The sequence below is a fragment of the Eschrichtius robustus genome, chromosome 1 (assembly GCF_028021215.1).
Source record: "Eschrichtius robustus isolate mEscRob2 chromosome 1, mEscRob2.pri, whole genome shotgun sequence".
In the NCBI taxonomy this organism is placed as follows: Eukaryota; Metazoa; Chordata; class Mammalia; order Artiodactyla; family Eschrichtiidae; genus Eschrichtius; species Eschrichtius robustus.
In genome coordinates, this window is record NC_090824.1 from 175,231,630 (window position 1) to 175,247,194 (window position 15,565).

The window sequence follows — 15,565 nt, forward strand, 5'->3', positions numbered from 1 at the left end:
CATGATTATATAAACAAAAGTTATAAGCATCAAAGCACGAAAGAAAAGAACACTGTAGGGAAAGAGACAGTGTGTGTACCAGGCATGCCTGGGGCACAGCCTGCCACCCGTTGCTTCTGACATGGAAATGCTATTAAAAATTCTCCAAAACTGTGATCTGACTCGGATTCAGACGAGTCTTTTTTTTTCTCCTTTGAGAAAGAAAAGCTGAGCTCAACCATTTGGGACTCTGCATTCCTGATCTCCTTTTTTTATTTGTGGTACATTTCTCGTGATTCTTTCAGTGCATTTTTTTTTTTTTGTATTGAAAACAGACATTTTATTTTGTTTATACAAGGCACAATTTCAAAATACAAATCTTATAATATGTAGCTATAAAAGACAAGGATATAAATATAAGTGCACATCTATAGAAAATGTCACCAAGTTCAGTTTTCTTTCTGAACCTTTAAATCAAGAGGATTCATTGGGCACAATCTCTCTGCTCCCTTTCAGTGTGTGCAGAGCACCTAGCTGAGAGAGGGGTTTTAGGAGCTGAAATGCTGGTGTCATCCTTGTAAACATCTCCCAAGCCAGGAGGAGCCTTGTAATTCACTTGGAGCCTCTAGCGTATTTCTTTTCTTTGTAAACTGCAGGTCCAGGTGAGGAATGGGAGAGAGAATTGAGCGGATAAGCTGTCCTGAATAAATGTCATGATGAAATAAAAGCCCTGATAGGAAGACCTGAGGCCTTCACTCTCTCCTGGGAAAGTGTCGACCACTGGGACTTTGGGGACTGGGCCCTATGCCCCAGGGCAGGGAGCGAGTGTCCGACCTGAAACTGGAGAACCCACTCATACGGGCGGTGCCTGAGCTGGGCAGTCGGTAAAATGGTACCAGGATGTTTTCTCACCCTGGCGGGCTTTTCCCCGAGGCCACCGCCCTGAGGCTTCTCTAGGTCCTCTTTGGCTGGAGCAGAGCTGGGCCTTCACTGTGGCCTTTGCTGTCCTCGGCGTCCCCTGGAGCCTCCTAGGTCGTGTGGTTAGTTTTCTGTGCCCTCCCCTCTGGCGTCGGTTCCCCCGGTCATTGGCGCGACCTCCATGCTTTCCATTTCAACACTGGGTATCTGGTAAGCTTGCCTGTAAAGCAGGTAATTCACAGGTTTTGAAAAGAGGAGAGATTAGGTCAAAAGATAGTTCATTTGGGCACTCTGATGGAGAACATCTAGATTGCCTCCACTCACAGGTGGTATTTAAATCTTATTTTGGTATTTTAAGCCCTTTGTCCACCAAGGTTTACCAATGCTGTTGGAGTGGCCTCCCGCACTTTGCCAATCCTCCCTCTGCTAAAGGTGGTGGTTCAAATGCCAGGCACCATGGAAGGAGCGAGTCACCAGGAGCCCGGCTAAGCCAGGTGTGACAATCTTAATAAAAATGGTGTAATGGTTACAAAGCTTTTAAAACCGCTCCTGACATTTACTTAGTAAGTGTTAAATAAATAAACAAATATTGGACTTCCCTGGTGGCGCAGTGGTTAAGAATCTGCCTGCCAATGCAGGGGACACGGGTTTGAGCACTGGTCCAGGAAGCTCCCACATGCCGCGGAGCAACTAAGCTGTGCGCTACAAATACTGAGCCTGCGCTCTAGAGCCCATGAGTCACAACTACTGAAGCCCATGCGCCGCAACTACTGAAACCCGCACACCTAGAGCCCGTGCTTCGCAACAAGAGAAGCCACCGTAATGAGAAGCCCGTGCACCGCAACAAAGACCCAACGCGGCCAAATATAAAGAAATAGATTAGTTAATTTAAAAAAAAACAAAAACCAAATATTAATCAGTCCTTGAGAAGCCAAGAGTTAGGGATGCAGAGCGTCTTAATTCCACAGTTCCCTGTCATTGGACATGTGTTTTAGGCCCTGAGTATGTGGGTCTGTGGATTATACAGTCTACCTCCTGAGGATAAGCAACTTTTAGGACGTTTTAGAGTAAGCACTTTGAGCTCCTTGGAGTGAGGGCTAAACTGTAAATTAGGACTCTAGGCCAAGTTACCAAAAACAATTTTCTAAAAGCCAACTTGTTGAATGACAAATCTACCTAATAACCTATTTGCAAATTATCAGTTTATGGCAAGAATCGACTCACCAAATGCCCAAGTAGTCACACTTATCAGGTTTACCAGTTCTTCTTATAGATATATTTATGACTTTTCCATAATATAGTCAGTGAATATTGATGTTTTCCTTTTATGAGCATATTTATTGGCCACATATATCAAATTTACAAATCCTTTTTAAAAATATATTTTAATGTATTCTTAAAAAAGGTTGTGTATATATTCTTTTCTAATATAGTCAATGAATATATTCATTATTGGGACTTCCCCAGCGGTCCAGTGGTTAAGACTCTGCCTTCCAATGCAGGAGGCATGGGTTTGATCCCTGATCGGGGAGCTAAGATCCCACATGCCGTGGGGCGCGGCCAAAGACTAAAATAAATAAAGTAATGGAAGGAAATTAAAAAATATATATATTCATTATAATCTCCTAAGAATGTAATTCCAAATACAACATTTTATGTGGTATTTAGTTGTAATGGCATTCTTAAAATCCTTTTAAAAGTCATTTTCTATTTTGCTAATATTTTAGCATTTGGGGGGATTTTTTGATGAATTTTTAGGTAAAATATCAACCTTATTTTGTTGATTTCTAAACTTTGAGGTTTGTGGCATTTCTTTTGCTTGGGATGGTATTAACAGCTTTTGAAGATTTGTGTGAATTTTTTGATGGCTGTTTTTCATTTTGGCTTTACAGTAGCATTTCATGGAATGTTCATTTTGTCAAAGGTAGGCTCGAAGTGTGATATAATCTTTGATATAATATTTAGAAAAAAATATTTTATAACTAGTGACTAAAAGTTTAGTTTCAACACACCTGATATGTCTGGAACCAGCCATATCACTATGGAATTCTAAACTACTGGCTACTAACTGATGGAAGTACAAAATCAAGGCTAATATGCCACTTGAGGCTTTTACGAAGGAATAGTAAAAATGCGTAAAGATTAGAAAAATAATAAAAACTGAAATTTCAGCAAGTGGCAGAAACAATCTTGCCACTACTGCTGAAATACAGAATTTCAAGTGTTATAAATTCCAAGGCCAACATGAATGAGCCTATTTATGGGGAAGCATATCTGTATTTAACGAGTACGTTCAAGAAGAATACATTCGTGACTATATCATCAGAATTGCAGATCCATCAGATTGGTTATTTGGAAACTTCTTTCCTTCTGAATCGGCTTTCGGTGAATTGGCCCCGTGTCATCTCTTGGCTTCTGGCTGCCCGGTTCTGACCAGTGGCCTGCGGGCTGCTTTGGAAAGTGAAGGGCACAGGCCCGACTCAGTGACCACTCAGCCCCGACACTCCTTTTGGCGAACACAGACGGGGTGCATGGAAGTGCCTGCGTCTACAGCCAGGAAAGGGGGTCTTCCTTGGGCAGGGCAGGCCTGGGGTCATCCGGATGCAGCCCTTTTCTTGGGGGAGGAAGCATCTTTTTTTTTTTTTTTAAAGGGAACACTATTTATTTATTTATTTATTTTGGCTGTGTTGGGTCTTCGTTTCTGTGTGAGGGCTTTCTCTAGTTGCGGCAAGCGGGGGCCACTCTTAATCGCAGTGCGCGGGCCTCTCACTGTCGCGGCCTCTCTTGTTGCGGAGCACAAGCTCCAGACGTGCAGGCTCAGTAGTTGTGGCTCACGGGCCCAGTTGCTCCACGGCATGTGGGATCTTCCCAGACCAGGGCTCGAACCCGTGTCCCCTGCATTGGCAGGCAGATTCTCAACCACTGCGCCACCAGGGAAGCCCAGGAAGCATCTTGTGCGGTGCGAGTCTTCCATCTACTCACCTTGACCTTATGTAACGTACGTAAAGTACCAGAAGACATACCATGCACACTCCACAGAGCATGGCGACCGACGTGGAGATGGCCGCTGGAAAGAGAGCAGAACTGAGCTGGCATTGAGCTCGAAGGCCCAGCATCAGATTTGTTTCTGAGACTGAAAATTCTTTACAGTTTACATTCCTGCAGCGAGATCCAGATGCCTTCCTAGCCAGCTCACCATTACTAACAGTTCCCTGAGGTCCAGCTGTTCAGCCTATTCTACGTCTGGGCAGAAAGGACACTCCTTTCCCACCAACACTGCCAGTTCAAACCGTCCCCATTCGCGTTATCCGCATCCTCGTCCTTCCCGATCAACGTGGCATGGGTGATGGGGCAGGGACGGGAGTGAGGCCAGAGGAGAAAGTAAGGGCCTCAGCGATCAGAAGCTGGGTGTGAGCATCAGGACGAGGGCACCAGCACCCCAGGAGGAGAGGAAGCTGCTGCTAAACCCAAAGGTGGGGAAGTAGGGCAGGGATCCTCCTCGGTTGTCCCCGCCACAATGTCCCCCTTTTCTCCACCTTCACAGAATCCTGATTTAGAAACAATAGCAGGCAGTGCCATTCTTCTTCCAATTTCATCTTTACTATGTTTTTTTATTTGCAACTGTCTACGGTGGTGTTAAGAAGGGTGTCATGAGGCAGGTGTTACAGATTAGAAGAGAATAAGGTTAACAGTTTAGGAAAAGGGGAACACATGTTTCTTCGGAGTTGAAAGGACCAGCATTGGGACGGGGACTTGAGGGTGGAGGGCCCCAGGCACGATGGCTTGAGATTGTTAGGGAGGGTGGGATCTTCACATGGAAGTGAGAGGGCTGAGCCTGAGGGCAAGCTGAACAGAACTATCTTTAAAACATTTGTATGGGTCATAAGCGCCAAGCAGATTTGGCCAGTTTGCCTTGCTATTGTGAAATCTCCCTGCAAAAACATCGCCTATGTGCCCTGTGTGTAAGATGACAACCCCGAACGTCTGGGGACCCAGGAGTCTCACTGTGGACCAGGAGGCACATTCATCTCCTGAACTGTTGAGCTTTTCAGACCTGCACCTATACGGACAGCACACAGCCGTGTGTACAAGGATGAATCACCCATGACGTGGCCTTAAAAATAGAACTTTCCTGAAAAACAAATATAAGGATGAGGGGAAATACCCAGATTCTCTGCAGGGTAGAAGAGGAAATGGGTGAAGTTTTTCTCAATGGCAGTTAGCAACATGTAACAGAAGCTTTGGAGAAGACCGTTTCCTTTGACTGTCTAAGTCCACTACTAGAAATTTATTCTAAGGAAATAAGAAATATATATACAGTATTCACTAAAGTATTGTTTAAAATAATTTTTAAAATGTTAATCTAAATCTCTTATCAGTAGAAAATTAGTTAAATAAAATGTGGCATACCCACACAATGGAATATTATTCAGCTTTTTAAAAAAACTATGAAATCTACATTTGTTAACGTGGAAAGATGTCTACAATGTCTTTTAAGTATAAAAAGCTGGTTGACATAAAAACAAATAGAAAAAAATTTCCAGTAAGCCATGTGTGTATCCATACGCACAGAAAAGTCTTGAAGACTATATACCAAAGTATTAGGTAATACTTTAGGATTGTAGATGACCTTATTTTCTTTTTTAAAAAGTTTTTTTTCCTGATATTTTTGCAATGATCCTGTAATCAGAAGAGACACTGAAGTTACAGAAACATAACTAGTTGCACCTAAGTAAATAAAAATAAGCATAGAAAAGTTGTTCCAAAAAAAGTAATGGAAAACATGGGAAATTAGTGGAAGTTGTTTTGAGTTTTTAGACTTAACATTAATCATCATTATGACTAAAAGACAAATTTTTTTTAGCAGAGATGTGACTCTCTCCGTTCAACTATTCCTTCGTGCTGACTAATCAGGTTGGCATGCATTTACTGTCCATGGAGAGATTTATTGGAAAAGGCAAGCTGATGTTAACTATAGTTCCACTTTCACAATGCTGCTTCCTGTTTCTTCTTATTGAGAATAAAAACTGCAGACTCAAACTCAAGTGAGAAGAGCGCCCCTGAGCCAATGATATAACACAGCAATTTGAATCCAGCCACTTGAACTCAGACCCTTGGCCTCTTCCTCAGTTATTTCCAGGCAAATTTAGCAAAGAAACCAGAATCACCAAAACAATGGATTAATATATCAACTGCCACGTTCTCCACCCTTTTGTGTTTCCTAGGGGGCACGTGGATTGGAGAAAAAGGAAAAGAGATTTGGCGAGACAGAGGAAAGAGGGGAGAAAAGGTGGATTATTGCACAGGAGCCCAGAAGGGCGAGGAGCCCCCGCCTTGACTTCAACCTACAGTGATGTTGGGTCTACAGTGGGGAAGGCGGCCGAGGTGGCCAGTGGCCACTGTTCAGTGTGGGTGATGAAAGGGTCCTCTGTACCCACAATGAGGTATCACTTCACACCAGTCAGAATGGCCATCATCAACAAGTCTACAAATAGCAAGTGCTGGAGAGGGTGCAGGGAAAAGGGAACCCCTCCTACACTATTGGTGGGAACGTAAATTGGTGCAGCCACTATGGAAAACAGTCTGGCGGTTCCTCAAAAAACTAAAAACAGAACTACCATATGATCCAGCAATCCCACTCCTGCCTATATGTCTGGAAAAAATGAAAATACTAATTTGAAAATATATGTGCAGCCCAATGTTCATAGCAGCACTATTTTCCAAGCCAAGACATGGAAGCAACCCAAGTGTCCGTCCACAAATGAATGGGTAATGAGGTGGTATATATATATACAATGGACTATTGCTCAGCCATAAAAAAAAAATGAAATTCTACCATTTGCAGCAGTGTGGATGGGCCTAGAGAATATTATGCTTAGTGAAGTAAGTCAGACAGAGAAAGAGAAAATACTGTGTGATATCACATATGTGGAATCTAAAAAAATAATACAAATGAATGTATTTGTAAAACAGGAAGAGCCTCACAGAGAAAACAAACTTGTGGTTACCAAAGGAGAGAGGGAAGGGGGAGGGGCAAATTAGGGGTAAGGAATTAACAGATAACAAAACATTACACGTAAAGTAGATAAACAATAAGGATATACTGCACAGCACAGGGAATTATAACCATTATCTTATAATAACATAAATGGAGTATAATCTGCAAAATTACTGAATCACTATGCTGTACACCTGAAACTAACGTAATATTGTAAGTCAACTATACTTCAATTTTAAATGTGTCCTCTGTGAACATCCAGGGAATCGTCATTTCTCGGCGGTCCCTGCAAACTAGTTCAATCGCGGGGTAGTGTATTTGATGTGCCGTGTGCCTGCATCTGCTGAAGGTAGTTTTGAAGTGAGAATGTCAATTCCTTATTCCTGGGCAGTGGTTTCTTTTCTGTTTCTTCCAGTACTGAGCACTCTGCTGGGTTCAGAGTGGGTAATCAATAAATACTTAATTGATCAAATTAAACCGTTAACCTTCCATAAGCTGAAGGACATGTAAAGTGCCATTTGCTTTTTAATGAGAAATCTGCATTTCGTTGCAGCTTAGGACCGTATCTGGCACAGGATAGGAACTCAATTTATATTGTTTGAACAGATGAATGACATAATATAGGGGTAGCTCCTGTTAAAGGCTGAGCATATAAACTGCAGCAAATGTATTTCAGCTATGAAAGATGAGAGGTATAATACAGTCTGAAAGATAAACCCTTTACTCCTGGTGCACTAAATGAATATGGCAGTGTAATGTGATGTACCAACTCTGGCTTCTACGCCAGTAGCCTGACAGTGAGAAACTACCAACATTAAGACAAATAGTCAAGCTAGAATTCCATAAACAGGGGGATCATGTAACTTACCTAAACAGAGACACTTTTGAGAGTGAAAGAGGCAGCTGTTGGTGACCATGCCGGGACAGCAGGCATAAGCCAGGTCCGCCCAGCACCCTGGCATTGAGATCTCCTGAGCATAAACACCACCAGGACAAAGGAAAATACTTACCAGTCACAGCTCTGGGATTGTACTGATATGCACCTGCAGAGAAGAGATTGCAGCTCAGTTATTGCCATGGTCCTAAAGGCACTGATTTCTCACTAAGCAAGAGAAATCCTGGACAATTTGGCTCCCATCTTAAAGCCTTGAGAGAGTCACAGCTAGCAAAACCAGCCTCACTTCAGCACAGAACCAGGGTCATTGATTCCGATGCTGGGCCATGCTTAAGAATCAGATACACCCTTAGAGAAGATGCCGATTACCGAGCGCTCCCCCATCCCACACATTATGATTCCAGATCAAGGAAAGCTTCCTCTGCCCTCCCATATCGGGAGGAGGAAGATCTTATTCTGATTCTTGGCAAAGGCTCTGCCATGTGGATTAATACGGGGAGGCTTGTCACATGTAGGAGACAGGCTTTCTCTCCCCGCTGAGCTGAGCCAGGGTGGAGCACAGAGAACCAAGGCTGTGGCAGAGAGCAGGAGGCAGAGGGTTGCTCAGTCATCCTGACTTCGGATTGGATGGTGTGATGCAATCCGCTCGCTCAGGATCTGCGACTCAGAAGCAGCCTGTGGGAGCTGCCCTCTCCTCCAGCACGCAAAGCCAGCACTAACCGGGCGGGTCCTGCGAGGCCGAGGGGGTGTGTTCCGGAGCGTTGGCTGTTGTCTGAGCTGGGACTTGGGAGGGCTCATTATTGACTACTCCTGTGGTCCCCGCAGAAGGAGCTTTGGATGGCATCAGCCTGGAGCCTGGTCCGGTAGCCAGCCTTGTGGCCACTGTGGTGTCTAACTTGGAAGTAAAAGCTGGCTCTGCAGGGAAGTGCAAGACATGGACAACGAAAATATTGAGAACAGTGTCTTTTCTCGGCTTTGGAAGAGAGTGTACTAACACCGGCTCTCGTGAGCCCGCCGCGGCCAGCCCGCCCCCAGCAACCTCCTCCAGGGCTCTGGGGGAAAACCCCTTGGGTGGGTAACATCTTCATCCATCTGGAATGGCCAGGGGGCTTTTGAGGACGCTAGAGGATTTATGGTTATTTATCATGGGGCACATAAACTAACCATCCCAAAGATCTGAGTAGAACCAGGCACTAGAGAAGTGTTTACCAGGAGACCCAGCTCAGATAAACAAGTGGAACTGTACTGGCCAAAAGACATTGGGATGCTGATTTTAGTTTACTTTTTACATGTTTGCACAAAACATTTGAAATCAGGGGAACCTGAGATTTGCCCCTCTGACCTTTAGAGAGGGGACCTGAGGGACGTGTCCTGGCTTGGCCCCCATCTTGGGGAGGGTGGGCCACCTGTCCTTTACCTCCCCATCCCTCACTGGCCAATGGCTGCCCCAAAGTGTAAAGTGTGGTGGCACAACTCCACTGTTCTCTTTCTGTGAAAAATGGGTCTTCCACTGTGACAATACGGTGCTTAGGAGCCCAGCCCTGGAGCAGAGGGTGCGCAAGGGTGGTTGTGAGCCCTGCATCCCGGGCTGTCGGGCCATACAGTCGGGCCGCTTCCCCACGCTCTCCCAGCCACGTGGGCAGAGCATGGGCACCCGTGGCCATGGCGCCCGCCTGGGAGATCAGTCTCATGTCTGAGGTTTCACTGTGCAGCTGCGTCTGCCAGGTGTTTGGGGCATGAAGGCAAGGCTGGGGGAGGCCACCCGAAACAGGTGTGACTTGGACCAAAGGGATTCTGGGTACTCCAGCCCCTTCCTTCCGTTTGTCATCGGCTAAGTAACTGGGAGGAAACCTTGCTCCCGCCTCTCCATCCTCCCTTCAGCAGTGGTTCTCAGCCTTGGGCACCTAAGTAAGGGTCCCCAGGAGAGCTTCTAGAACCCTAATTCCCAGATGCTCCCCAGACCACCCAGAGTTCCAAGGAGATTTCAACGAGCATCCACGGTTAAGAACCGGCTCTCCAGGGAGGCGGCCTGAGCAGCACCGTCAACCACAGTGGGATGGCTGTGCCTGGAGGGAAAGGGGGAGACGGGGACCAGGAAAAGCCTCACAGTGGGTAATGGGCCACAGAAAACCAGGAGTCAAGAGAGGGTATTAGAGGATACAGCGCATGTTGTCCCAGGATGTTCAGCCTCCAAGAGCTCGGATTTTCTTAACATCAGGACAGTGCTGAGGAAATTGGGGTAGAGTTTACCCAAGACTTGGTGGAAATGCAGAACCCTGGCAGCTTCGTGCAAGCGTCTGTACTAAAGCAATCACAGGTTATTGGGAGACGGCTCTGCGTGGGTCTCTCCCGGTTCTGCACATCTTGCCAGCAGGGCACTGACGGCCCTTTCTTGGCACCGACTTTTCAAGGATGTTTAGATGGACTTGGAAGGTGGAGACAGCGCCTCCCCCTGGAACACAGGGCAGACATGTTCATGCCAGCAGTGAAACACTCAGGCTCCTGCTCAGGCTTCCCCTCCAGTGACGTAGGCTGCCCGTACGGGCATCTGTTTAGGCCTGCTTAAGGCATGTGGGGACGAGGGACTTGATGAAACCTGCTGACGGTCCTGCTGCCTGTGGTGCCGGGTAGGAAAGTCTTCCATCTCTGACCCAGAAGGGTCAGGTTTTCTGCCAGCGCCCATGAAACCTGGGAAGGCTGACGTGCAAGGCAGTCAGAACCTCTGACCCTCCCCCATTCTTGAGGCTACGTTTCTACCACAAAGTGTGATCTGGCCTATTAAGAGTGGATTTTAAACCATTATTAATTATGCACCTGTGAAGCCTGGCTATCAGGCTACTTTGGTTTAAAAGGGAAAATGAAACTAATGTCAATCCTCATTCTTGACGTGAATAAGAGGTGTTTGCAGTGGAACCCTGGCAGTGGTCCACGAATCTGAGGGTTCTCTGTGGACCGGATGGCATCAGGGGATGAGAGTCTGGAGAGAGTCTGTGACATTCCTACCTTTTCCAGAAGGGTTGGGGCTGTCTGGCTCTGGGGTCACCCCTGTCGGTGCTGCTGTGGAGGGTGGCGTTTGGTGAGTCAGGGAGGGGTCTCCTAGAGAGAGGATAACCACATGGCGTTTATGATCCTGAGGGCGGACCCTGGTGTGGCTTCAGAACTGGATGTAAATCAAAAATAAATATATAAATTTAAAGTGGACACGTCTGGCTCCCTAGGCTAGGCCAGAAGCACAAGAGATAAACAAGCATCAGTCTGCAGTTCCCATTGCAAACAGACTGCACACTATTTTTTTCTAGCCTTTCAAAAAGACTGCACAAGTTAAGTATCACATGTGTTTTATTTTTGGCTGGGATGACAGCAGCGATAGCAACTCAGCTTTATAACGCTGGCTTTTGCGTGGGAGAATAAATGATTACTCAGCGGATTGTTTTTGGCACAAAAGGTTGGGGAAAATAACGGAGGCTGTTGTTAGTGGTAAAAGGTGGGGGCTTTGGGGATGAGACCTAAAGGTTCCTCCAGTCTTTGGGTTCTAAAAGTCTACGATTCCAGGCCTCGCCCCCTTCTTTCCTCTCCCCTTCCGCCTGCAACCCGCCCTGTTCAGTTCGCCATCCTCGATTCATTCACCCAGAGGAACTGGAACTTTGAAGAAACAGTCACTTTCCCTACAGTGGAAAGCCCTTATTTTTGCCCCTGGACTACGGTTCCAGTGGGTCCCCCGGACTAGACCGAGGAAGACATCTGTGTTCTCCCTGCAGTTACTGCTCAGACCCGTCCTCACCCAGCTCATCCCTCCAATGGCCCCAGGATGCCGTGGGCGCCATGTTCCCAGCCCAGCTATTCCTCTGCAACAAGCAAAGGCTCCCTCCTTGCCCGGCCTCTGATGCCTGCAGGGCGACCACGCAGGGGGAGGGGAAGGGGTACAGGGCGATCTCAGCGCTACAGATTCAATACAGATTCAAAAAGCCAGAGGGAGTCTGGCTTTTCAAGGAGTCCCCCAGCCGTGAGTTTGCTGTTGAACAGCCCCGCTTGTCTGCTTTCCCCAGAGAGGAGTGGCAGATTTTCACAAATATTACGTGAGAAAGTATCACGGCTGGACGTGCACCACGTGTGCAATAAATGTTTGTTGAATCATCATTCTCTTGGAAGACCACAGATTAACCTTTCCTTTTCTAGGGTACGGGGCTTAGTAGTCCTGAAAATAGCACTATTGGCTTCCACTCCAAGTTTGTTTGACTTCTGGTGTGGTTATCCAGCTGTGGATGGTTAAAAAAAAAAAAAGGGATTCTGGAGATCTTTCCTCACACTCAGTCTTGGGCTCTGGCGGGACCCCAGACGTGATAACTGGGCTAAGGGGGTCTCTGCTCTGTGGCTCTCCATGCTGCTCTCAGGGGAGGAGAACGGGGAGTGATTTCCTTGCAGGCTGTCTCCTAGGGAGGAATCGGGAATGCTGTCTGGGAAACAAGCATGCTGTGAGCACACACCTTTGTCTGTAGCCAAATTCTTCCTTCTGTGATCTTAAAGCACTGAGGTAATAATAGTTAATATTTACCAGGTTTCTCTTAATCCTCCTACAAGCCACAATGTTGACATCAGGTCCATTTTCTAGATGAGGAACAAAGAGATCCAAAACCTTAAGGCCCTCACCCCTGGTCTCACGGATGGTTAAGTGGCAGAGCCAGGACTTGAACCCAGAACTGTGTGACCCCGAAGCCCATGTATTTCCACCTCCCGGAGGTGTGTTTAGAAGCCCATTGCTTTATTTAGTCTCAGTCCTCAACCCAGATGTCAAGGCCACCTCATTCTGCTGCCCACACTGCAGTCTGCTCTCTGCGTGGCCTTGGCAAAAGGGGCGGAGGGACAGTGCACTTACTGATGCACTTGAGATTGGGAGTGGTCCAGTGGGCGATGTTCACAGTCTTGTTAAACACGCACTCAGTCAGGCTGGAGGTCCCGGCTTTACGCTTGAAGCCAGAGTTACAAACATACCGCTCCCTGGAGTTGAGGTTGTAACTCTTGACTCGGATGTCTGCATGTTTCACAGATGTGGGAGCTGGGCACGTGATGCCTGCAGAAGTGCAGATGAGAGGGGAGAGATGAAGAGATTTCAGCTTGCTCCGAGGGAACACTTGGGTGGTAGTCAATAACTTTATAATCGGGGTCTGGATTATCGTAGGGGCCCCTGGGGATACACTCCAGATTCCAAGCATGTGGAAGATGTTGAGGAAGGGCCCCCACCGTCTAGAAGCTGTCCAGAATCTTGCCTCAAGTACCAGCCATTCAGCATAGCTAGATACCAGGGGTCATCAATAGAGACCCCTCTCTCTTGCCCTCCACTCCCATCAGTCTCCAGCCTCAGTATCTCTTAGCCTCTGGATTGCTATCCCTACAAGCCTTTAATCCATTTCCACAAGGCAGCCGGCATCATCTTCAGATGACTTCAAGTTTGATGACTTCACTCTTTCTCGGTTGCCCACTGCTCTTAGAATAAAAACTAAAATCAAGGCTCTGCTGGACCCGGCCCTGTCTGCCTCTCCAGCTACTCTTCCCTCTGGCCACACTGGCCTCTGGTCCCCCCGTGCCTCTCACCGTGCACCTCCCCCGCCCATCCTGGCTGGCCATCGCCTGCCACCCTTCTTAGCTTAGTTCAACATCGCTTCCTCAGGAAAGCCCTCCCTCAGCCCCACAATCAGAATAGCTGTTGGCATTAACCAGGACCCCGCGGGGTAACCACTGGCCATAGATGAAAGGCTACACCGATGAGGACTGGAAGAATATTAGTCATGTGTATATATTATATACTGTTTTAAATATATGAAATACTTCATAATAAAAAAGTGGGGGAGGGGATTTTAAAATACCCTGCCACAGGAAGTCAGAAACCTTGGCTGACCACAGGGCAAGAGAGAGCTAAACCATGCCAAGGGTGGGTATTCAGTGCTTTTGCTGCTAAATGAATGTGAAAAATGTAGGAGATCCTAGAATTAGGAATTTTCTCCTTTCTCTGGTCAAGTTAGGGCAGCTTAGGGTAAAATTGAAGCCGAGAAGACTTGTGAGGCCATTTGGGAGGATTCTGGACAGCCTTTTGGGAGACAAGACACAAGTCACTCCCAGCAGACTGTGGATGTGACAAAGTGCACGTGGAGTGAAAAATAAGATACGTTTTATTTTTTTGTTTTATTTATTTATTTTTGGCTGTGTTGAGTCTTCGTTTCTGTGCACGGGCTTTCTCTAGTTGCGGCGAGCGGGGGCCACTCTTCATCGCGGTGCGCGGGCTTCTCATTGTCGTGGCTTCCCTTGTTGTGGAGCACAGGCTCTACACGCGCAGGCTCAGTAGTTGTGGCTCACGGGCCTAGTTGCTCCGCGGCACGTGGGATCCTCCCAGACCAGGGCTCGAACCCGCGTCCCCTGCATTGGCAGGCAGACTCCCAACCACTGTGCCACCAGGGAAGCCCTAAGATATGTTTTATCAGAAGAATGTTACCAAAAGAAGGTAAGAGCCAGAACTAGAACAATTAAAGTTTTCTTAATAATTGCCCCCTTCTTCTAATTAGTTGGAAGTTGAAAGATTCGAGCAAGATTTAGACCCTAAGGTTTTCTTTGTATGAAACTTGATGGCTAAAACCAGTGTCCTGGGGTTTGCCCCATCCTGGACCTTCATTTCATTTCCGAGGCACCTCTCTGTAGACAGATGCTCAGTAGATCTGCAATCAGCTCCATAGCTGGTCTAGTGCTGTTAGCATGACACCTAGTGAAGTCCTTTGTTCTCATATCTGAGTTCGGGAACAGGCTAGGATCAGACAGTGCTAGTCTGAAAGTCTGCTGATTTAGCCACCTGAGAGTACTGGGAACAGCCCAACTCCCAAATGGATGAGGTGGGCTCAGTCACCTATCCAGATAAGACTGTGTCCTATCCAGATTAGAGCCTGTGCTACGCCCGGGGGGACAGAGTCTGGAAAATGTGACCATCTTCCACAGTTTTGCATGACGTGCTGAGGATGCTGGATTCCAGAACGTGAATCTTCATCTGCCTTGGAAAATGTCTCTGTCTTCACCCGCGTGTTCCGGTGGTGCTGAGTTCCTTCTACAGCCTTCAAATAAGCCAGTCTTGTTTGATTTACCCCGACAGAACCTGTGCCTGCTTCCTAGAAATCCGAACCTTCCTCTGGTCGGGCAGGATCTGGGGTCAGCTTTGACTAGCCACGGGCCCCCCAAATAGCAGCTTTCACCATCCTTCTCACCTGCTCCCTGTGGACTGGGCCGCCTCTGTCCAGAACCCTAGCTTTCTGGACTAGGGACTGACCCTCTGCCCAGGTCTTGTCCATCTTCTCCTCCAGAGGGCATCCCCTGGATTTCCACACTCCCCAGCTGCTGGCCTAGGTTTGGATGTCAGAGAATGACTGCCAGAATCACCAGGACACTTACTCACCTGACTCTCAGCGTCACCACCACCTGGACCCCTTATGCCACATCCTGCTGGCCAGGTGGGCCTCTTTAGATATCAAAATCACAAGGAGCCATCTCCAGGGACTTCCCTGGAGGTCCAGTGGTTAAGACTTCGCCTTCCAATGCAGGGGGTGCAGGTTCGATCCCTGGTCGGGGAGCTAAGATCCCACACGTGCCTCACAGCCAAAAAACCAAAACAAAACAGAAGCAATATTGTAACAAATTCAATAAAGACTTTAAAAATGGTCCACATCAAAAAACAAAAAATCTTAAACAAAAAAAAAAGAAGGAGCCATCTCCAGATTCAGAGTGTGGTTGGAACAATCCAT

The 15,565-nt window shown here is 47.1% G+C and overlaps 1 protein-coding gene across 3 annotated transcripts in view; it reads right to left on the bottom strand.

Annotated features, from left to right (window-relative positions):
• Nucleotides 1-281: 281 nt before the first annotated feature.
• IL15RA (interleukin 15 receptor subunit alpha) overlaps nucleotides 282-15,565 on the bottom strand; it is a 40,616-nt gene continuing 25,332 nt past the window's right edge. Inside the window, exons 2-7 of one of the 3 annotated variants that reach the window (XM_068559907.1) lie at nucleotides 12,664-12,858; nucleotides 10,794-10,886; nucleotides 8,511-8,705; nucleotides 7,906-7,938; nucleotides 3,880-3,964; nucleotides 284-1,117 (exon numbers count right to left, since the gene is read on the bottom strand). In XM_068559907.1, the coding sequence (XP_068416008.1) occupies nucleotides 1,021-1,117; nucleotides 3,880-3,964; nucleotides 7,906-7,938; nucleotides 8,511-8,705; nucleotides 10,794-10,886; nucleotides 12,664-12,858 (698 nt within the window). In that variant the 3' untranslated portion in view covers nucleotides 284-1,020. Of the gene's footprint in view, nucleotides 1,118-3,879; nucleotides 3,965-7,905; nucleotides 7,939-8,510; nucleotides 8,706-10,793; nucleotides 10,887-12,663; nucleotides 12,859-15,565 lie in introns of all 3 variants that reach the window. The other 2 variants (XM_068559922.1, XM_068559914.1) reach the window with 2 other exon arrangements.